Source organism: Sapajus apella, unplaced genomic scaffold (genome assembly GCF_009761245.1).
Source record: "Sapajus apella isolate SASKATOON/1434 unplaced genomic scaffold, GSC_monkey_1.0 scaffold38, whole genome shotgun sequence".
NCBI classification, from domain to species: domain Eukaryota; kingdom Metazoa; phylum Chordata; class Mammalia; order Primates; family Cebidae; genus Sapajus; species Sapajus apella.
In genome coordinates, this window is record NW_022436978.1 from 6058876 (window position 1) to 6083119 (window position 24244).

The 24244-nt window shown below is 36.7% G+C and overlaps 1 protein-coding gene across 21 annotated transcripts in view; it reads right to left on the reverse strand.

Annotated features, from left to right (window-relative positions):
- DLG1 (discs large MAGUK scaffold protein 1) overlaps positions 1-24244 on the reverse strand; it is a 291753-nt gene that overhangs the window by 234278 nt on the left and 33231 nt on the right. For all 21 annotated transcript variants that reach the window (XM_032298165.1, XM_032298168.1, XM_032298162.1 and 18 more), the window contains exon 4: positions 13084-13250. In XM_032298165.1, coding sequence (XP_032154056.1) covers positions 13084-13250 — 167 coding nt within the window. The remainder of the gene's footprint in view (positions 1-13083; positions 13251-24244) is intronic.

Below are 24244 nucleotides of genomic sequence, written 5' to 3' on the forward strand. Positions count from 1 at the left end.
CAAAAAAGGTAAAGAAAACTGTAATGATGAACATGGCATGAGAGTGGCAAGCACCAAATTCAAGACAGAGGTTAATTCTGGGGAACAAGGCAGGAGAACATAATTACAGTGGAAAACACAAGGGACTTCAACTATACTTACACTATTTTATCGTTTTAAGGTAGTAGTAAATACATATTTATTTATAATATTTACTACAGTTTCTGCATGATTACAATCTTTAAAAAAAACACACACAAAATGAAGGAAAACCAACAGGGCAAATAATTGCCAAGAAGATAAAAAATTTTCAAAAGCAAAGAGTACACAGTAGCAAATGTCACCAAAAAATCAGATAATAAATACAAATGGCTTCTTAACTATACTCTTGATTCTTTTCTCTTTTGGAGTCTCATTCTCCCTTCACACAGTATCTATAACCTCTTTTTCTATCTTGGGCCTCTGTTCCCTTATCTTGTAAATATAGTATGTTCAAAGACGCCATTAGGAGACACGCAGGAAAAAAAAGCACTTCTTAGTAGGGCCCTATAGCATTCCTTATCTTCTTAGCTAAGCTTCTTGAAAAACTAGTTTGCCTTTTTTTCCTTCTTTTCTTCCCATTCCCAATATTCTGTAACCTAGCTTCTGACCCTCCTTCTCCACATTAACTGTTCTCTTTTTTCCTTTATTTACCTTCTAAAAAATTATCTAACTACACAAATAATTCAGGCACACCTCTTTTAACCATTTGGCATGCATTCATTCAGCTAATCCTATATGTTTATTATTATTACTTAGGGTCCTACTGAGAAGTGCTTTTTTCTGTTTGTCTGTTTTTCTAATGGAATCTCTGAACATATTTACAGGATAAAATAAAGAGTGGAACAGAGGCCCAAGATAGGAAAGAGGTTATAGATATTAAAAGGAGAATGAGATTCTAAAAGAAAAAAGGATTAAAAGCATAACAGAAGCTGTTAGTATTTATTCTCTGATATGCCTTTCATATAATTAAAAACATATAAAGTTCAGAAATTTTGCAATAAACATGCATCACTTTGGAAATTCAAAAAACGGGAGGGGGGAGGAGGTTTAGGACCACATGAGATATCACTGTTCTAATACTAAAAATAGTAATAGGTACAGATATAGAGCAATCAAAATTATTCAAATGATGAGTTACTGAAAATGTCACATAATCAAAACTTGTAATTCAAAACTAATTGGGGGTGCCTTCTTGGAACAGATAAATCTAACTGATGTGACATAATTAAGCTTTCACACAGACTTTTATTTTCTCAGTAACTATGTAATGCTGAGTTTTCTCCGAGATTAACAGCTTGGCATAATATGGCAGTTGTTCCACTTCTCTTACAATATTTTTGGAGACAGGGTCTCACTCCATCACCCAGGCTGAAATGCAGTGGACTGATCACAGCTCACTGCAGCCTTGATCTCCTGGGTTCAAGCGGTTCTCCCACCTCATCCTCTCAATTAGCTGGGACTACAGGCATGAGCCACCACGCCTAATTTTTTTTGTTTTTTTTTTTTAGAGATGTGGTCTCCCTATGCTGCCCAGGCTCATGTACACAAAATTTATAGAAACACATTTTTCTTTCTTCAGTAATAAATTAACCTTGGCTTTACTATAACCTTTTTGCTTTATAAATTTAATTTTTTTAACTTTTTGACTCTTTCACCTTAACACTGACCTCAAAACACAAATACACTGTAAAGCTGTACAGATTTTTTTTTATATATGATTCTATAAGCTTTTTTCTATTTTTTTATTTTTTCTGTTTAAATCTTTTTGCTAAAAATGAAGACACACACATCCATTAGCATGAGCCTACCCAGGGTCAGAATTACCAGTATGACTGGACAGTACCACTGGAAGGTCTTCAGGGGCAATAACATGCATGGTGCAATCATCTACAAAAACGCCTTCTTCTTCTGGAATACCTCCTAAAGGACATGCCTGAGGCCATTTTGCAATTAACTTTTTTCTAAAATGTATAAGAACATTCTATAAAATAATGATTAAAAGTAAAGTACATACATAAACTTGTAACACAGTTGTTTATATTTATCAAGTATTATGTACTGTACCTAATTACATGTGCTATGCTTTTTTTGAAACGGAGTTTCACTCATGTTACCCAGGCTGGAGTGCAATGGCGCGATCTCGGCTCACTGCAACCTCCGCCTCCTGGGTTCAGGCAATTCTCCTGCCTCAGCCTCCTGAGTAGCTGGGATTACAGGCACGAACCACCATGCCCAGCTAATTTTTTGTATTTTTAGTAGAGAAGGGGTTTCACCATGTTGACCAGGATGGTCTCGATTTCTTGACCTCGTGATCCACCCGCCTCGGCCTCCCAAAGTGCTGGGATTACAGGCTTGAGCCACCGCGCCCGGCCATGTGCTATGCTTTTATAGGACTGGCAGAACAGGTTTGTTTACACCAGCATCACCACAAACACTTAATATACACTGTGCTACAATGTTATGACTGTGATGATGTTACCAGGAGATATAAATTTCTCAGCTTGAGTATAATCTTAAGTGATCCTACTTAACGTGGTCTGTGATTGGCCAAAACATCATGCTGCATACTACTAAATTTCTACAGCTTTTTTTTTTAAAAAAAATAAACTTGCCTGTTGTATTTCTATCTCTATGAAAATTAGTCCTTTCTCTCCTTATTTTAACTTTATTGCAATATTTTCCTTTGTAACAAGTCCAATTGCCAAGAAAGTTATTAAACAAAAATAAAAACATCAGTCTTGAAGCCTGAAGTTCTGAATTCTAATCTCAGTTTTTCTATATGGTAATCTACAAGGTTGGGCAGTATCAACATCCCTGAATGACAGTTTGCTAAATTCTAAAGTAAACACAGTATAAGCTCCATGTATTAAGAACCAAAATCTGGTTCACCTCATGTATGTTAGGAGGCTATAGCAAGAATGAATTCATGCTCCTGTGACATCCAAATTGTTACAATGTATGTGAAGTGCCTTTTAAAACTATGCTGTTTGAAAAATAATACAGTTATTATTTTAATCCATTTTTGTGGAACACATCAGAGTTTAAGAAAGGAAGGCTTACTTTCTCACACAATATTTTTCAGATTTTATTTTACCAGTTCTGGGGCAAAAGACTAGAGTTGAAAGAATCTGTCACCTTCCTGTCCACTTTCTTATCTCTCAAAAATAACACCTCAAAGAAAAAGCAATCATTATGAACAGAAAAAGAGAAAACATCGTTATGCATGGATTCTAGTTCAGGAGCATTGAAAACTCAAAATAAACTTGGGAAAATTGTTGGAAAGCAAGGACATGCTCAAAGACTAGTGGGGCATATGAAAAGAAAACACAGATATCCCTTCAAGTGATTCGTCTAGTAAAAGATGAATATGAGCACCCAAACTGATATGTATTGTAAACATTTAATAAATAAAAATCTCTCAGACTACAGTGATAACTTTGTAAAGAGAGAAATCCAGAAAAAGTGGGGAACTTGGCAACCTCTAGAAGGGATTATCATACAAACAACCCAAATAACTGGTCGTTAAAACAAAATAATGTAAATTTTAGCCTGTCTTTTTAGAAGGAACAGAAGTTCATCCTAGCTGAGGAAAAGGAGTGGAATGATAAAATTAGAAAGAAAAATAACATTTTGAAACCTCAAATGTAGTGATTTGGCAATGATCACCAATGGGTGGAAACTGACTCAATACAAGATGCCAAAGTACAACCCCATACAAGCTTCATAATATCAACAAGAAAAACATACCTTTACAGTGGAAGATCTGGAGGTTCCCACCTTTAAGCAATCCAACTTAGCACCACAAGTGCAACAACCTGATATTGTGTGCTTCCTGATGATGCAATATGAAATACAACACTGTGTATCACTATGACATCTGTTCACCAAAAATGAGTCTAATCAACCTTTATATCTAACTTCCTCTTACCAGAATGAGTTAAATAACATGACGAAACAAATTAGACAAATAAAGAATGTATGATAGTCTATAAGACAACTGGCATGGTCTCTTCAAAAAGGTAATGTCATTTATAGTGGAGGGAAGAAGAAAAGGAAGATTATTCTACTAGATTACAAAAGACCAGAGACACTGTATCAGATTTGGTATGCTTACTCCCAACCCATTCCAAAATTCATCCCCAGATCTTCACACTTCTTGTCTTTGGCCCCCAGTCCACATCTCCTCCTCTCACCCCCCTCACTTGGGGCTTTCCTGTTAACCACAACACTGGACACTACTGTCACTAACGTTGACAAGTCCACAACCCTAAAGTATGGGGGAATTGCTGCCCACTAGAAGCCAGTAGATAAATTCTTTCTCTTTCCTTGCAGAGTCCTAACATGAAGTATACATAGCGTCTCAGGAATGCAATACCGAGGATACAAAAATCAGTCAACACTTAGTGGCAAGAAGCATCTTTATATTAGTTTTTCCTCTTCCTATAACAGTTTCTTCAACTCTTCCCTCACTTTTGCTCTCTAGGAATAAACTCTCTAAATAAACTAATAGCACATAAGCAATCTATCTCAGGTTCTGCTTTTAGGAAAACCCAGTTAAAAACAGACACCTAATAATCAAATGCATAAATGGTATGTGTACTGATTTACCTGATTTTTTTTTTAAGTCTCACAAAATAGATTGGGGACAATTTTGAATATAGATTGGAGAGAAAATTGAACAATTACTGCTAATTTTCTTAGATGTGATGATGATACTAAGATTACACAGAAGAATACCTAACTATTCTTACTCTTAGGAGATACGTGCTAAAGTGTTAATAGTTTAAGTCTATGATGTCTGCAATTGATTTTCAAATAGTTTCAAAAAATACACACATACAGGAAAAGTAAATATGACAAAATGTTAGCAACTATTGAATCTATATAGATGTTTGTTGTATTACTCTCTTAATTTTGCTGTATTTTCAAAATTCTGTATAATAAAAATTTGGAAGAAACATAATCACCTTTGGCCCATTCTCTAATTACAATAAAAAAGAACCACAGCTCTCACTTCATTCAAAAAATGTTTACAGGACAACTACTGCAAGTATTATACATACTTCACTAAACAAGAAAGTTTATCGGGTGTGGTGGCTCACACCTATAATCCAGCCCTTTTGGAGGTCAAGGTAGGTAGATTGCTTGAGCTCAGTTCAAGACTAGCCTCAGCCTCCAGGACTCAAGCTATCTTCCCGCCTCAGCCTCCTGAGTAGCTGGGACCACAGGTGAGGGCCACCATGCCCAGCTAAGTTTTTGTATTTTTTGTAGAGATGGAGTTTTGCTATGTTGCCCAGGCTGGTCTCGAACTCCTGAGCTCAAGCAATCTGTGCACCCTGGTCTCCCAAAGTGCCGAAATTACAGGCATGAGCCACCATGCCCAGCCCCAAAATTTTACTTTTATGGTTCTTTTTTTTTAAACCTTTGACTCTCTGTTCCAGTTGGAAATGTACTGTGGTTAGGAGTAGGGTGCATCCTTTTCTACTGAAATGTCCCATTAAATCAGGCAATTCCTCGTACTCTTTCACCTTGCTCTATTTATTTATTTTTTTGAGAGGGAGTCTTGCCCTGTCACCCAGGTTGGAATACAGTGGTGTGATCTTGGCTCACTGCAACCTCCACCTCCTAATTTCAAGCAATTTCATACCTCTGCCTCCCAAGTCGTTGGGATTACAGGTGTGCACCACCATGCCTGGCTAATTTTTGTATTTTTAGTAGAGACACAGTTTCACCATGTTGCCCAGGCTGGTCTCGAACTGCTGACCTCAGGTTATTTGCCCACTTCAGCCTCCAAAAGTGGTCAGATTACAGGCGTGAGCCACCGCGCCCTGCCTTATCTTGGTTTTTTAAGAGTCACCTAACTTTCCTTATAAATCAACGCTTTTCTATTGAAATGTCCCATTAAATCAGGTAATTCCTCCTACTCTTTTGTCTTGCTTTTTTTTTTTTTAGTCATATATCCTTAACATCTCTAAAAGTAATTCACTCTTATTTTAGAATAGAATTGTTCTTATAAAAATGACATGTGCTATTTTTAAAAATTAATAGAGCTGGGTGTGGTGGCTTAAGTCTGTAATCCCAGCTACTCTGGAGGCTGAGGTGGGAGGACTGCTGGAGACCACCACCAGGAGTCTGAGACTAGCCTAGGCAACATAGTAAGACCCAATCTCCAAAAAACTTTAAAGAAATGGTTTTCGGCTCAGGCACAGTGGCTCAGGCCTGTAATCCCAGCACTTTAGCAGGCCAAGGTAGACGGATCACCTAAGGTCAGGAGTTCAAGACCATCCTGGCCAACACGGTGAAACCCCATCTCTACAAAAATTAGCCAGGCATAATAGCAGCTGCCTATAATCCCATCTACTTGGGAGGCTGAGGCAGGAGAATCACTTGAACACAGGGATGCAGAGGTTGCAGTGAGCCGAGATTGCACCATTGCACTCTAGCCTGGGTGACAGAGGGAGACTCTGTCTCAAACAAACAAACAAAAAAGGTGGTTTTAGCTGAGTGTAGTACACGGTGAGCTATGATTGCACCACTGCACTCCACCCCAGGCAACAGAATGAGACCCTGTTTCTAAAACAACAAAAAAAGTAATACAGAAAAGTACAAAAAAGAAGAAAATCCCTATCACTCTGAAACAATGATGAAATATTAAACATTATTCCAAATATCTCACTAGACATACACTCAACATAAAAGATATTATATAAAAAAATTTTTTTTAAGAAAATGGGATACTAATTCTGTCACTTTAAATTTACTACAACAGAAGAAACAGAATTTATAAGGTCACAAAGTAACTGAAAAATGACCTGGCAAGAGTTAGTTAGTTATCAACTGCTATTTAAAAAAAAGACAAAGACAAAGAAAACTGGATAGATGCTTTAAAAGACAAAGATTTGTATTTTAAGAGAGTAACAGGCAAGCTTTTGTGGAAATTGAACAATCTTAAATACTTTTAGCAAAAATAACCCTTTTTTAGTCCTGCAAAAGCAAACATGAAGTGAAAGAGGCATGTTATATACAATGTTGTTGGAAGAGATCATTATATCCAAGAATTAGTATACAAGTATAATAACCTAAATTCTGTTTAAGACAAAATGGTTTTATGATTTTCAAATTTTTCAAGTTTAGTATAATAAACTTTCTTAAGTTTTAAGTTACTTGTTTTAATTTGAGTAAGTAGATTCTCTAAGCCTCTTTTTAGTCCTAAACATCATGGCCCAAGACTCTAAAGTAGCAAACGAAACGAGATCAAATAATAACTTAGCCAAGTTTTCCAAATGAAGCATGAATAGATGGGTGAAAGGGGAACATACTTATCTTCTCTCATAACACCCTCAAAAAGTAGAAATTAAACCTCTAAACATTCCAGGTTTTTTAAAAAAAATCATTATAACTATCATCGATCAGTGTGTTTCAAAACAATTGACATTTTCGGACAAACACCTGTCAGGATATTCTGTAATCTCTGTAAGATGGTATTCCAACTGACCTTGCTCACTCAAGTTTGATACACACAAGTTTTTGCCATTTTTTAAAAATCTAGGACTTGATGGACATATCCCAATGTTCCCCTTAAGAGTCTACTCATGAATGGGAACAGATTGCAAACATTACTACAGCATTTTCCATGTGCCATGCACTAAACAACATTTTGTGATCATATTCTCTTCTCATCTACTTTCCAAACTAATACGATCTGACATTCACAATACGAAAGTTCTTATTCTCCTATTCACTTGAAGCGCCTTTATGATGTTTGTAATATACCTTTTAGGAGGTATAGGACCCAGAGCTGCAAATACAGGTAATTGATCGACTTACAACCTATGCAACTTACAACCACAAACGCTAGCCACGACTGCTCCGCGTCTGGCAGCGCAAACGTTGCCCAGCTGGGCGAACGACAGTGCAGACCAGCTTCCGGCAGCACTACCATCTCCACGTGCACCATTTCAACTGTTATCCCAGGCTCGGTACAGCAATTTGTGTTTTGTGTCTTGGATATTTTTCATCAAACCCCTCCCAAGATGTCTACCAAGAGGAAATTGTCTTTGTCTATACCTCAGCCTGCCAAGAAGGAAACAAAGGTCATCGATCTCGACACAAAAATGAAGGTAATTAAGCAGTATGAAGGAGGAAAGAAAGTGAATGTGATCGCATGTGATACGAAGTTATCACTCGACTGTATCGACGATTTTGAAAGATAAAGAAAGAATTCGTGAAGCTGTGAAAGGTTCTGCACCCATGCGATCAACAGTTATAACAAAGCAACGAAACGGGCCCATCCACACAATGGAGAAATTGCTATATATTTGGATGGAAGATCAAATTCAAAAACGGACACCATTAAGTCTTTTTACTGTGCAGATGAAGGCGAGAAGTCTATTTCAGACTCTGAAGCAGCGTGCTGGAGAAGATTACAGTCAAGAATTTGTAGGAAGCACTGGCTGGTTCCAGAGATTCAAGAAAAGATTCCAAATGCATAGTGTTCGAGCGACTGGAGAAGCAGCGAGTGCGGATGAGGAAGGAGCACGTTAAGTTTGTTGATAGTCTGGATGAATTAATTACAGATGAGGGATATCTAGCAGAACAGATTTTCAACATTGATGAAATTGGATTATTTTGGAAACGGATGCCAGCACGCGCTTATATTCACAAAGAGGCCAAAAGCATGCTGGGATTTAAAGCATTTAAGGATAGGCTAACTCTGCTGCTTGGCGGGAACATCGCAGGGTTTAAGCTGAAGCCGTTCTTAATTTATCACTCAGACAACCCGCGTGCGTTCAAGAATATTAACAAGCACACGCTGCCTGTCTACTTTCGTTCTCAACGTAAAGTATGGATGACACATGGATTGTTTGAAGACTGGTTTATGAACTGTTTTATTCCTCAAGTTCAAGAATATTGTTTGGAGAAAGATATTCCTTTCAAGATTTTACTGCTATTCGATAATACACCTGGACACCCACCACATTCAGGCGATCTCCATCCAGGTGTAAAATTTGTTTTTCTTCCGCCAAACACAACTCCACTCATCCAGCCTATGGACCAAGGTTCGATTGCTACATTAAAGGCCAACTATCTCCAAACCACCTTCGCTCAAGCAATATCCGCCATAGATGCTGACTCAGAACTAACATTGCGAGATTTTTGGAAACACTACAACATTTTGATGTGTATCAAGAATATCGCTACCGCCTGGGAGGCTGTGATGACAAAGTACATGAATGGCATCTGGAAAAATTGCGTTAAGTGCTATGTTAATGATTTTGACGGATTTGACAGTGAACATGAACTTGAAACGATTCGGGAAAAAATAGTAAAACTCGCTAAAGACCTTTCTTTGGAGTGTGAAATGGAAGATGTCGAAGAGTTGCTAGACAAAGAATCCGGAGAACTTACAAACGAAGATCTAATCGAACTGGAAGACGAAAGAGTGGCGGAAGAAGAAAGAAGAGAAGCAGAGAAAGAAGGAGAGGAGCCAGAAAGAAAGTTCACCACTAAGGGATTATCAGACGGTTTATCTTTACAGTACTAATAAACTTCTTATACATTTCGAAGCAATGGACCCAAACATCGAACAATTTGCAAGGATTGAACAGATGGTGCACGATGTGTTTCGTCCGTATTGTGAAATTTATGAATAAAAAAAGAAACATATAATTCAGACAAAGCTCACCATGTTTATGAAAAAACCAACTCCGGTAACCCCAACTGCTGCCTCAGATGACATCAACGATCCGCAGCCAAGCACCAGCGGCCAATAAAATGTTTCATACATGTTTATATATTTTGATATGTTTTGCAATTGGGAAAATGTTTCCTATGGTATTTTTTACACCTGTATTTTATATTTTTGTATGCACCTGTATTTTGTAATTTTGTATGTTTTGCAAATATTAAACCAGTTGTACTGGTAATGCAGTGTTTTACTTAAACCTGACGAATGTAAAAATAAGAAACAAAATGGTGTAGAGATGATACAAATGGCATAAAATGAACAAAGAAAATTATGATATATCACAATGAAAGAAAATTATGATAAAATATGACTTAAAGATTTTTATAACATCATTTCACAGTACTGTACATATAGCCTACTCAACTTACGACCAAATCGTGTTACGGCCGGTCTGCTGGAACCAATCGTGGTCATAAGTCGAGCACTAGCTGTAGCATTCTAGGTATAAATGCCTCATAATTTTATAAAAATTGAAGTGTTTCCAATGTCATTTCTGATGAAACTCAATGCACTACTGATCTTTCTAAATGAAATCTATATGGAAAAAAACTTCCAGTTTACAAAACTGTCAACTTATTCAACCTTGATAAATATTTACAGTTAAAAAAATTATTACGGATATATACATAATTGTATGTATTTGTAGGGTACATGTGATATTTTGATACATTCATATAATGCGTAATGGTCAAATCACGGTATTTAGAATATCCATCACCTCAAACATTTACCATTTCTTCATGTATTCTAAACCATTTTGAAATATACAATAAATTGTAGTCACCCTATTGCACTACTGAACAGCAGAATGTATTCCTTTTATCTAACCGTATTTGTAAAGTCATTAACCATCCTCTCTTCATCTTTTCCCTCTCCCACCCTTCCCAGCCTGGTAGCTACCATTCTACTCTTTACCTCCGTGAGATCAACATTTTTCTCTCCCACATGAAAACATGTGATATTTATCTTTCTGTGCCTGGCTTACTTAATTTCACATAATAACCTCCAGTTCTATTCACGTTGTTGCAAATGACAGGATTTCATTCTTTTTATGGATGAACAGTAGTCCACTCTGTGTGTGTGTGTGTGTGTGTGTGTGTGTGTGTGTGTGTGTACACATACCACACTTTCTTTATCCATTCATTTGTTGATGGGTATTTAGATTGATTCCATATCTTGGCCATTGTGAACAGTGCTGCAATAAACATGCAGGTCCAGGTATCCCATTGATATTCTGATATCCTTTCTTTTGGACAGATATCCACTAATGAGACTGCTGGTGGGCAGTTCTATTTTTAGTTTTTTTGAGAAACCTCCATACGGTTTCCATAATGGCTGCAGTAATTTACATTCCCACCAATAATGTCAAATATTTACTTTTAATGGTTGCAGTGATCCAGCCATTATTTAAACAATCGCCTACAAAAATAAGTAAACCAAGTATTAGAACTGTAGGCTTTATAATCAAAGGTAAGTATCTTAAATCAGACAATGGAAAACACTAGTCAGCAATTAATTCTCTTATTAAGCAAGTCGAATTCTCTTAAAGTTTAACATGTTTTTACATAAGCAAGTTTTCTAACCTAGGACTAAGACAATAAATGTGAAATACAAACTGTATAACTGTCTTAGTCCATTTTGTGCTGCTACAACTGGATACCTGAGACTGGGTAATTTATGAAAAACAAAAGCCATTTCTCACGATTCTGGAGGCTGGAAGTCCAAGATGTAGGCATTTGGTCTGGTAAGGGCCTTCTTGTTGCATCTCAACAGGGCAGAAAGCAGAAAGGCAAGCTAAAATGCTAAACTCTTTGTGGCAGCTCTTTTGTTGAGACAGAGTCTCACTCTGTCGCCCAGACTGGAGTTTGGTGGCATAATCTCAGCTCACTGCAACCTCCGCCTCCTGGGTTCAAGCAATTCTCCTGCCTGAGCCTCCTGGTAGCTGGGATTACAGACACACGCCACCATGCAGAGCTAATTTCTGTATTTTAGACATGAGACAGAGTTTCATCATGTTGACCAGGCTGGTCTTGAACTCCTGACCTCAGGCAATTCATCCATGTCAGCCTCCCAAAGTGTTGGAATTACAGGTGTGAGCCACCGCACCCAACCTGTGGAGGCACTTTTATAAGGGCCTTAAGCCCATGAAGGATGGAGGAGTCCTCATGGCCTAATCACCTCCTAAAGGCCCCACCTCTATTATCACATTGACAACACCTGAATTTTGGAGGTGACACATTCAAACCATAGCAATAACTGACTGAAGACATTTTAGAAAACCATTTGAAATAGACCTCAGAAACGAACTATTATAAAAGCAAGTGATGTATCAACTAAAGAGTATGGAAATGAAAATTATCCTAGAGAAAGTGATGAAAAAAAAAAAGCATGTAAAAATAAGGATATACACAATAAATATTGTACTTTCTAATCAAAGAGAAGCATACAAGTTCTAAAATTAATAAAGAGAACTGTGAGTTGTGTGTTAAGAGGCCTGAAATTCAAAGGTAGAATTGCCCAAACTAGCTAAACAAAGTGGGTCAAGTCATTTTATTTGTGATCTGAGTTTCCTCATCTTTAAAATGAAGGCAAGGGACCAGATGTGCTCTGATTCTTCCTGCTCTAAAATTCTGTACTTCTATGTTACTAAAAACTGAGAAACCATCTAACTTCTTTACCAAACTGCTATCTGGTTGCTGCCTACCACCACTTTTTCCTGATTAATTATTCACCAAACAGAAACATTCCATTTTCCAGGCACTGTACTACCTTACACTAACTATAAAGGGCAGATTCAAATTCAGACAGACAACCACTTTCAAATGACTAATGCTTCCTGGGCAGAATCCTTGTTACAAAATGCTTCGTATCTCTGCTATACCACATCCAAGTGGGCGACAGTATAACACCAACAAAAAAAGAGTCTTACCAAGATAGTTATGAGTATTCAAAAAAATAGCTTTAACTACAGAAACGTAGAAACCAATGCTGATGTTCAAGTTTACGCTTCAGTCTCTAGTGAGTTCAAAGTACCATTTCCATTTTAATTACACATAGTTGAAGTCTCGTAGTGGTCTAACAATGCAAAGAACTTTTTAATTCTTAAACAATTCATAACATTTTAAAACAGGGACAACAGAGAATCAGAGCTTTCCTTTTCAAAAATATTTTAACTCCATTCTCTTTATTCTATTATAAATTATACTTCCACAAAAAATCCATTTGTATAAAATATTTTAATAAAATGAAAAAACATACTGGCACAAATAAATTGATCACTAAAAAACAGCTTCAGAACAAATTTTTTATCTTACCTCTACACTAGGGCTAAGGCTGCTTGGCAGGGTTTCTGAAGTCACAGTAGAGCTTGGGAGGCTGGAAATTTCCCAAGTATTCACAGGCTGAATTGGTTCAGACTGCTTTGAACGATCTATACATTTTGGATTATCCAGTAAGGTCACTTCATAAAATTCTTGAATATCTAGAAAAAGGAAAATTAAAATTCATAAGTATTTATATTTTCTAACTAAATTACACAATGCTACAACAACATAACTCAAAAGCACAATTTTTATTCTAGATTAGTAAATTAAGTCCCATCGTATAATGTACTTAAACAGTAAATATTTTCTTATTTCATTATATCACAATCGTATCAGAATCTGCAGGGCACCGTGTAAAATTCACAGGCTTTTTACACTTCAAAGTCACTGCTTGGTTCAAATCCCAACCCCATCACCAACTAGCTACAACTTCAGACAAACTACTTAACCTCTGGTAACTTGCCTCTTACCACTGTGAATTGTTGCAAGGATTGAGTATAATATATATAAAATGCCTAGCACTATAGGACAGAATAGGCTCCTAACAGATGGTAGCTAATATCATTATTGTGAATTCTACAGATATGAGTTATTACTGATATTTTATATAGTCACCACCAGTATATAAGCTGGGAATGTAAATCACTCAAGTGGTTTTAATTGCCCTTCTAGCCAGAGCCAAAGCCAAAAAAAAAGTTAAAAATCAAAGAACTAGAAAAGCTTTCGGATATCGTCTAGTCTAGTCTAGAATGTTTTGTAACAGTAAATTAAATATTTTATACTACTTTAGAAACAATCAGTTAAAGTCATGATGCAACTCTAAAATAAATGACAAATTTATTAATAATAGCACAGGATAATTTAGAAGATCAAATGACTCTACAATCAGCTACAATTATAAGAACTTGGTACACTGACCCTGATTATTCCGAAGCTCTAAGTAGCAGTTATACAATGCTTAGATTCACTACTCTTAGTTCCCTATTCACCAACTTGTATAATTTTGGATTTCTTTAAAGGGAAGTTAACAATAAAAGTGGGTACTATCCTGTATAGAATAATTCATAACTGTAAACATTTAGACAGAATAACTTATACTTACTGCTTCTCATTATTTTGAAAGCATTAGCATTCCTTTTAAAAAAATGAACCTCACAAAATAGAGACAAACTTAACTCCCTTTTCACTTTTTTCTTTTTTTTTTTTTTTGAGACAGAGTCTTGCTCTTGTTGCCCAGGCTGAAGTGTAACAGTGTGATCATCTTCCTGCAACCTCCACCTCCCAGATCTACACAATTCTCCTGCCTGAGCCTCCTAGTGGCCAGGACTTCCAGCGCATGCCACCATGCCCTGTTAATTTTTGTTATTTTTAGTAGAGACGGGGTTTCACTGTGGCCAAAACATGGCCAGGCTGGTCTTGAACTCTTGGCCTCCAGTTATTTACCTGCCTTAGCCTCCCAAAGTGCTGGGATTACATGTGTGAGCCACTGTGTCCAGCCCCCTTTCAGTTTTAATAACCAGTGGAATTGCAGAACTTTCCAAGTAAAAGGTTGGTAAAAACTAATGCTTTGTACAGTGAGGATAATATTAACCTACCTCACAGGGTACTAAGAGTATTACTAGAGGCCAAGCATGGCGGCTCATACCCGTAATCCTAATACTTTGGGGGGCCCAGGCGGGCAGATCACCTGAGATCAGGAATTCAAGATCAGCCTGGTCAACACAGTGAAAAACTGTCACTACTAAAAAATACAAAAAATAGCTGGGCGTGGTGGTGTGCACCTGTAATCCCAGCTACTCAGGAACCTGAGGCAGGAGAATCACTTGAACCTGGGATGGGGAGGCTGCAGTGAGCCAAGACTGCACCACTCCACTGCACTCCAGTGAAAACTATCTGTGGAAGCATTTTATAAACCATGAACCACTATATAAAACTGCTGACATAACCATATGAAAGAAATAGAAAGCTCAAAATCAGGGCATCGCCTACAAAGCATTCTTACCAAAAACTGTTTAACTCCAACCTTAATCAAGCCTTTAGAACCAACTTCTAGTTCACAGGAAAGACAGGACGTAGAGGAACATGATAAATGACACCAAAGGCAAGCTATGAAACAAATCCAGACGGAGACATTCTATAGGACAACTGGCCTGGTCTCTTTAGGAACCCAATATCATAAAAAGAAAGTATTTGAAAGTGAGAATTGTTCTGTATAAAAGAAGTGAAAAACAGCAACCAATTGCAATGTCTGAGCCTTGAAAGCTTTGTCTAGAGGAAGTTGTGGGGACGAGGTACAAAAGACATTCTGAGAACAATCAGGGAAATTTAAATATGAACTACCTTCCACAAAACATTAGGAAATATTTATAATTCTTTTGTAGAAGATACACATGTGGCTGTGTGCATTTATCTAGCAGGACATACATAAGAGATATGTATTTACAGATATATCTATATATATAGATGGAGGCATCTCTTACAAAAAAAAAATGCCCATTATAGTATGACCCCAAGAGTTCATACTGATACTGGTTATCAGTATCTCAAGTAGCCCATTTTATATTATTCTAAATCAAGTATCAAACCCTTAAATGTCTATAAGCCTTTATTTATGTTGGGATGGGGTCTCACTGTGTCACGCAGTTAAGAGTGCAGTGGCATGATCATGATTCACTGCAGCCTCAATCTCCTTGGTTCAAACAATCCTCTCACCTCAGCCTCCCGAGTAGCTGGAACCACAGGCACACGGCGCCCCACCTAATTCTTTTATTTTTTGTAGAGACAGAGTCTTCCCTATGTTGCTCAAGTTGGTCTTGTACTTCTGAGCTCAAGCTATCTTCCTGGCTCGGCCTCCCAAAACGCTGGGATTATAGGCATGAGCCACCGCATCAGTCCCTTTATTTTAGGATTAACTAACAGAACACTGCTGTATTATCCTTCAGTAACATCTCTAATCTATAACAGTGCCAGCCAAAAACACTTTCTACAATGATAAAAATGTTCTATAACTGCACTGTCCAATATGGTAGCTACTAGCTACATATGGTTATTGAGCACTTGAAATGCAAGTAAGGAAGTGAATTTATAATTGTATTTATTTTAGATTTAATATATTTAAATAACCACATGTGGCTACTGGCTGCTGTATAGAACAAAAGCAATCTAGACTAATAATTCAAACATAGGAACATTTCACTTAACCAGTATGACCAAGGAATAGTGTTCCACTTGTGAATTTTTTAAAAGTTCAGTCATGTCTGGCTTCCGTCAACTGAAATGCCTTGACTGGGTCCTACATTCATCTATTAAGGAGCCCTTTCTAATTTGCTATATCTAAGCTTCTATGGACTAGAAAACCAAATATATACCTTATTTTCACTATATGATGGCTAAGACAAAATAAACTGGGTAAACACACAGTAGGATGGCTATTATTTAAAAAACAGAAAACAATAAACGTTGATAAGGATGTGGAGAAACTGGAATCTTTGTGCACTGCTGATAAGAATGTAAAATCACAGTCACTGTTGAAAAAAGTATGGTAGTTCTTCAAAATATTAAATTTATTTAATATTTAAATATGCTAGTGCCTCAAAATATGACCATTTGATCCATCAATTCTACTTCTGGCTATATATACTGAAAAAAATTGAATGCAGGGACTCAAACAGATTATTTATGCACCAATGGTCATAGCAGCATCATGCACAATAATCAAAAGGTGAACACAAATAAAAAATCCATCAACAGATGAATGGATAACAAACATGGCATACATATACAACATAACATTGTTTAGCCTTAAAAGACATTTCTACATACTACAGCATGGGTGACTAAACCGTGAAGACATTATGCTAAGTGAAAGAAATCAAACACAAGAGGAAAAATATGGTATAATTCCACTTATATGAGGTACCTCGAATAGTCAAATTTACAGAAACAGAGCAGAACAGTGGTCATCAGGGACTGGCAGAAAAAGGAAATGAGGAATTATTGCTTGATGGGTACAGTTTACATTTGGGATGACGACAAAGTTCTAGAGGATGAACAACAGGATTGACAGGTGCACAACAATGTGAACGCACTTAATGCCACTGAATTGCACACCTGAAAATAGTTACAATGGTAAGCTTTATCAGAATAAAAAAAATAATCTCAGAGTGAGTCTAGGGGAGATCTTAAATGAATCAAGCCCATGACATTTAAGACATGAATTTTGTAATTATCTACCTAGAGGTTTTTGTTTCTGAGGTCAAGGTATGTGATATCATCAGATAATTCCAGACCTAAAAAAGAGATTAATTACCATACTTGGCTAACAAAAACCTATGCATAAGTACTAAAATATTTCTGGTAATACATGTGCAGTTGTGGTGGAGTCTTTGATATGACAGTATGTCACAGTTTTTATCACTTTCCCGAAAAAATATACACTCTATACATCATCTTTAATCTTGACTCATATTTCACCCTGACATGCTGAATATTCCACAGGTTATATATTTTATTGCATTTGTCCACCATATTTCTTCATCTTTGGGGCGTTCTAGACTATAGTGGTGAACAACACAGTAACACCTCGTCAGAAACTACCCATTACAATTCTGTAGTTGCCCCATTACAATTCCTTAGTTATATCAGCTAAGGTTTTTCAAATGAGCATCTAATCAAAAAGGGCACAGTCTGGAAAAAATGCTTATAGATACTGAGTTTTTCCTGTGAGTCCAAAGTACCTATATTTTATATTTCCCATGATATCAGCAATCCTTGGATTTTATAGGTAATCTACATTTTATATGTCAAAAGATAATTAAAACACTGCACATTACTATAAAAATTTAGTAAAAAAAAAGAAAGATTATCATTGTGACAAGGCATTTCTTTTTTTCTTTTTTGAGACGGAGTCCCACTCTGTCACCAAGCTGGAGCGCAGTGACACAATCTCAGCTCACTGCAACCTCCACCTCCCAGGTTCAAATGAGTCTCCTGCCTCAGTCTCTGAAGTAGCTGGGACTGTAGGCACGCGCTACCACACCCAGCTAATTTTTGTACTTTTAGTAGAGACAGGGTTTCACCATGTTAGCCAGGATGGTCTCGATCTCTTGACCTTGTGATCCGCCCACCTCGGCTTCCCAAAGTGCTGGATTACAGGTGTGAGCCACCTTGCCCAGCCGACAAGTTTCTTCTACAAAAAGACATTCTAGGATTCAAAATACTTATGCTTTGACTTGATATCTTTTTAAACTGCAGAGCATAATACTGATTCCTATAAGGTACCTAGCCTAAAGCAAAACAGAAGTTACTACTCAAATAGAAGTCAAAGGGAAAAGAAAAACAAACATGGTTAACCCTGAAATTGTAGCAACTCTCATAAGTTCTGAAAATCTATTTAACATGCCAAAACTGAAAATCCATTATTCTCAAAAATGCAACTTCATGAAAACCTTCTTGAATTAATTAGTTTACTCTGAACACATAGGTACTCAACCAATCATTAATAATAGAGTGAATAAGTTTTGGAAGAAACATAAAAGAAAGAAATGGTAAGACAGGATACAACAATAATGTCTTTAGGAGATGAAGAAAATTTAGAAAAAAGATTGTGTAACACCTAAGGTTTTTCTATTTAAAAACATAAAAAAGTAGATTTTCAGAAAAATTTGAAGGCTATAGTCTAAGGTGCTACACAAAAGCTCAAGCACATATTTAAAATTCTCTTTCATGGGTACAAAATTTACAAAATTAAATTAACCACCTCTATGACAGACAACGAAAATTTATTTCTCTATTTTGGTTTATATCAGTCATTTGGTTTACATAAGTCATTTCACATGTGTTTCAATATCCAATGTCAGTAATAAACGCTACTCATAACTATACATAGATACACACATATGCACTATACATACATACACACACACACACACACACACACACACACACTTCATATTATGTAAAACAAAATCCAACTACAGCAAAACAATGCTTCAAAAGTCACATTCCTCAATACTATTTTATCAGGAATTGTGAAATTTACTACCCAGTATAAAATGGCAGTCTTTCAGTAAACCTATGCAAAAATTTAACTTGAGTACAACTCTAAACTTAAACCTTTACTATGAAAATGTAACGAAAATGGGAGCACAGAGGAGTAGTCAAGAGACTGCCAATAGATACAAGTGATTCCATATTCACCTGAAGATCCAGAAAGCTTACCAGATAAATACCAGACACAGAGTTGAAATCACCTATTACATTTTTATTTACTACCCTGTAAAAACCTATTTTCTTTGAAAATAATGATGCACTACAGCAAGCAAGAAAAGAAGAAAAGGCAGAAATACTAAAATACGTATTAGCAAAAAAATTACATTTTGGTTAATTCACAACTGAAAACATTAATTTTGTTGAAACCTACTAGATCAGTCTTATCACAGTCATTCCTCATTTATCATTTATAATTGGCAAGTGCTTTCCCTGTTTTGGCCTAAACTGGGTCTTCACAAGTCCAATTCCTTAACAAAGATCTTATTAACGCCACAAAAAGCTCTAACATGTACACTAAGAAACTCTCAAAAACTAAAACTTGAAGAAAAGCAGTTAGTCCAACAGAACAGACCACAACCTTTCTTATTTAAAAAAAAAAAAAAAAATGGAAATCTCCAAGATTACACATTTCAGAAGCCTTCAAATATTCAATTTTCTTTTGCATAGAAACTTTTCATTACCTTTGTTATTTTCTTGCTAGAATTCAAAGTTTGCAAACAATGGGAGTGATGGGAAAGTGTAGAATCCCAGAAATACTCTCAAGGGGGCGGGGCAGGGGGGTGAGGAATGAGAGAAAGGGAATTTTCAAACAGGCAAAAAAATTTTCTAGCTTTTGGTGACAACTTATATAATCTTAAACCGAGAAACCCACAAGCCATGAAACATTTCACAAACTAAAGAAATAAGGCAATACTAACTTAGGGTCAGAGTAGAAAATCTAAATATAGGCCCAACAGTAGGTAATAATTTAACATAATACTGGTGACATTTCTAATCTATGAGAAAATAGTAATTTTAGTTGATAGGGAAAAGAGAATGAAAAGACAAGAAACAGGGAGAAAATACTGGCAAAACACATACCCAATAAAGGACTAATATCCAAAGCATACAAAAATTCTTTACGACCCAATAAGAAACAATCCAATTTAAAAAAATAGGCGAAAGATACAAACACTTCATCAAAGACAGAGATGGCAAATGAGCATGTTTATCATTAGAGAATTCCAAATTAAAACAAGATACTACTACACACCTATTAAAATGGCTAAAATCCAAAGGACCAACAGTACCAAATGCTGATGAGGACACAGGGCAACACACTGCTGACAGGAACGTAAAATGGTACAACCACTTTGAAAGGCAGCTTTGGCATTTCTTAAAAACTATACATACTCATACTATATACTCCAGCAATTTTGTTCCTTGGTATTCACCCAAACAAGCTGAAAACTTATGTCAACTCAAGACCCTGCAAGCAAATGTTTATAACAGCATTATACATAATTGACTAAACTTTGAAGCAACCAAGATGTTCTTTAACAGGTGAGTAGATAAACAAAATGTAGTACGTCCACACAGTGGAATATTATTCAGTCATAAAAAGATATTAGCTATCAAGCATGAAAAGCCATGGAGGAACCGTAAATACATTGCTAAGTGAAAAAAGCCAATCTAAAAAGGTAACATACTTATGATTCCAACCATGACATTCTAGAAGAGGCAAAACTATGGAGACAGTAAAAATATCAGCGGTTTCTTGGAGTTTGTGTTGGGGGTGAAGTGGGGCACAGGGGAAGAATAAGAAGAGCACATAGGATCTCTAGGCAGTGAAAAACAGCAGTCTCCAACCTTTTTGGCACCAGTGACCAGTTCCACAGAAGAGTTTTTCCACGGAAAAGGGGGTGGGGGAGCTTTTGGGGTGAAACTGTTCCACCTCAGCTCATCAGGCATTAGATTACCTCATAAGGAGCCCGCAGCCTAGATCCCTCACATGCACAGTTCACAACAGGGTTCATGCTCCTGTGAGAATGTAATCCTGCTACTAATCTGACAGTATACAAAGCTCAGGTGGCAATGGTCACTTGCTCACTGCTAAGGTATCAGACTGTGGCACTCTAGTTGGGAACCCCTGTACCTTTGTTGTTTTGACACATGTATCCACAATACTACAATAGTGGATACATGTATCGAAACAACAAATGTGCACATCAGATTTGTCAATGTACAATGCAGAGTGACTACTAATGTAAAACTACAGACTTTAGCTAATGACAATATATTAATATTGGCTTATCAAGTGAAACAAATATACCACACTAATATAAGGTATTTTTGTTGTTTTTGAGACAGGGTCACCCAGACTGGAGTGTCGTGGTATGACCATGGCTCACTGCAGCTGCGACCTCCCGGGCTCAAGCAATTCTCCCACCTTGGCCTCCTAAAGTTCTGGGATTATAGGCATGAGCCAAATGAGCCTAGTCTTTTTTTTTTTTTTTTAAAGAGACAGGATCTCACTCCGTCACCCAACTGAGGTACAGTAGCGCCTTGACCTCCTGGGCTCAACAAATCCTCCTACCTCAGGTTCCAAAGTAGCTGGGACTACAGGTGCATGCCATCATGTCTGGTTTTTTTTGTTTGTTTTTTTGTTTTTTTTTTTTAAGACAAGGTATTACTATGTTGCCCAGGCTGGTCTCAAACTCCTGGGCTCAAGGATCCTCCCTCCCTGGCCTCCCAAAGCTTTGGGATTACATGCATGAGCCACCACACATGGCCTGCAAGACGAAAAAGGGAAAGAGGGGTTCAGAATATGGGAACTGTACTTTCCACTCAATTCTTCTATAAATTCAAAACTGCTGAAAAAAAACCGTTAATTTTTTTTAACTGTATAAGGGATAAATACCAAATTTCTATTAAAAGGCAATCTCATACTTTATATCAAGATAATTTCCAAATGTATTTAAAATTAAAATGTTTTTAAAAAGTCTTGAAAGAATCTGAATACAGGTGAATGTTTTTATACTCTTGGGGATAGATTATAATAATCTTGGGGTGTAGAGTATTGGGGATGTTTCCAAACATGTTACTAAGGGCAGAAAACACAATATTGATAAAGAAAAATACTGGTGAATCTAACCATACATAAACATATGTTTTCTTAAAAATCCAAGTTTTAAAGCAAATAATAAACAAGGGAAGTTATCTGCAATTTACATGGCAGAGTTGATATGCCTAATGTAAATTTTATACCTCTGAGAAAAAGGAAAAAGGAGGAGGAAGGGGCACAAATTAAACAGATAATTTACAAAAGAAATAAAATAATAAAAGACTTACATCTTTGGTTATTTCTTTAATCAACAAAATGCACAATAAAACATAAAAATAACTAAATGTATATTCCACATATCAGAGTAGAAAATCCTAAAAAGGTGGATAATACTCTGTATTGTTTAAGGTATGGTGAATTAGTCATTCTTCCACATATTTTCTAAAAAATAAATACAACATTCCTAAGAGTATTTAACAAATTACATCAATAGCGTTAAAATACACACTCCCTTTGACCAAACAATTCATTTCTAGGAGTTTGTCCTAAGGATATAGTAAAGAATTGAAGCAAAAATGCATATGCAAATATGATATTTATAATTAACAAAAATTACAAACCTAAATGTTCCTAGGAAACCATTTTAAAAAACTATAATCTACATAAACAGTCATTTAAAATGGTACAAATCTGGCTGGGCGCGGTGGCTCACACCTGTAATCCCAGCACTTTGGGAGGCATAGGGTAGGAGGATCACCTGATGAGACCAGCCTGACCAACATGGAGAAACCCCGTCTCTACTAAAAATACAAAATTAGGCAGGCATGGTGATGCATGCTTATAATCCCAGCTACTCAGGAGGCTGAGGCAGGAGAATTGCTTGAACCCAGGAGGTGGAGGCTGCAGTGAGCCAAGATTGCACCATTGCACTCCAGCCTGGGCAACAAGAGCGAAACTCTGTCTCAAAAAATAAATAAATACAAAAAAATGGTACAAATCTATTGACACGTAAAGACATCTGTTGATAAGCTTTGGAGGATTAAAAACAGTGTGTATAGTACAGAGAAATCATACTATTCACACTTACACAAACACAACTGCAGTCTACTTCTCTTCCCCCCCCCAAAAAAAGGGCAACTCTGTCTATTCAATAAGTGACTATCACAAATAAAAAAATGAGAAGAAAATTCTTCCTTTAGGTAGTCCAAGTTTTCACATGCCTCTCAAAATGTGAGCATCTTGCTATATCTCACTGTGCTGAGTATGCTTCTATAATTAGGTGTTTTTAGTAGAAGTCAAACAAGCGAATGACTTCGTCTAGGGCTCAAGTGAAGAAATCATTCCTTTCCACTAAAGGAAAAAAACAATTGTGCTGTAATTAACAAGAGATAGTGTTAAATTCCTGAAGGATTTTCAGGGATAATTTTAACTCGATGAGATTTTTCACCTTATATGCTGATTTTAAGTATCAATTCTCACAAAGGAAAGAATTATTTTATTTAGGTACGAAGTTTGTTTTGCAAAATAAAGATGTGTATATATGTGTACACACACACACACAGAGAGAGAATAATTCTATTATATTCACCCCATGGATGAAGTAGGAGGATACCTCTGGTGTGAGGATTTTCTTGTTTACAATATTTAACACACAATAATCTGATCTCAAATGTTTTATATAGAACATGCATCATTTATTTTTATAATAAATTTATTTTGGAGAGTTACAGGAAAGGCAACTAGAAAGCTGAAGAAGACTAAAATATAACCCAGTCAGGCGCAGTCGCTCATGCCTGTAATCTCAGCACTTCAGGAAGCCAAGGCAGATGGATCACCTGAGGTCAGGAGTTCAAGACACCAGCCTGGCTAACATGGTAAAACCCCGTTTCTAATAAAAATACAAAGAAATGAGCCAGGCATGGTGGCACATGCCTGTAATCCCAGCTACAGAGGCAGGATAATTCCTTGCACCTGGGAGGTGGAGATTGCTGTGAGCTGAGATCATGCCATTGCAGCTCTAGCTTGGGCAACAAGAGCGAAACCCTGTCTCATTAAAAA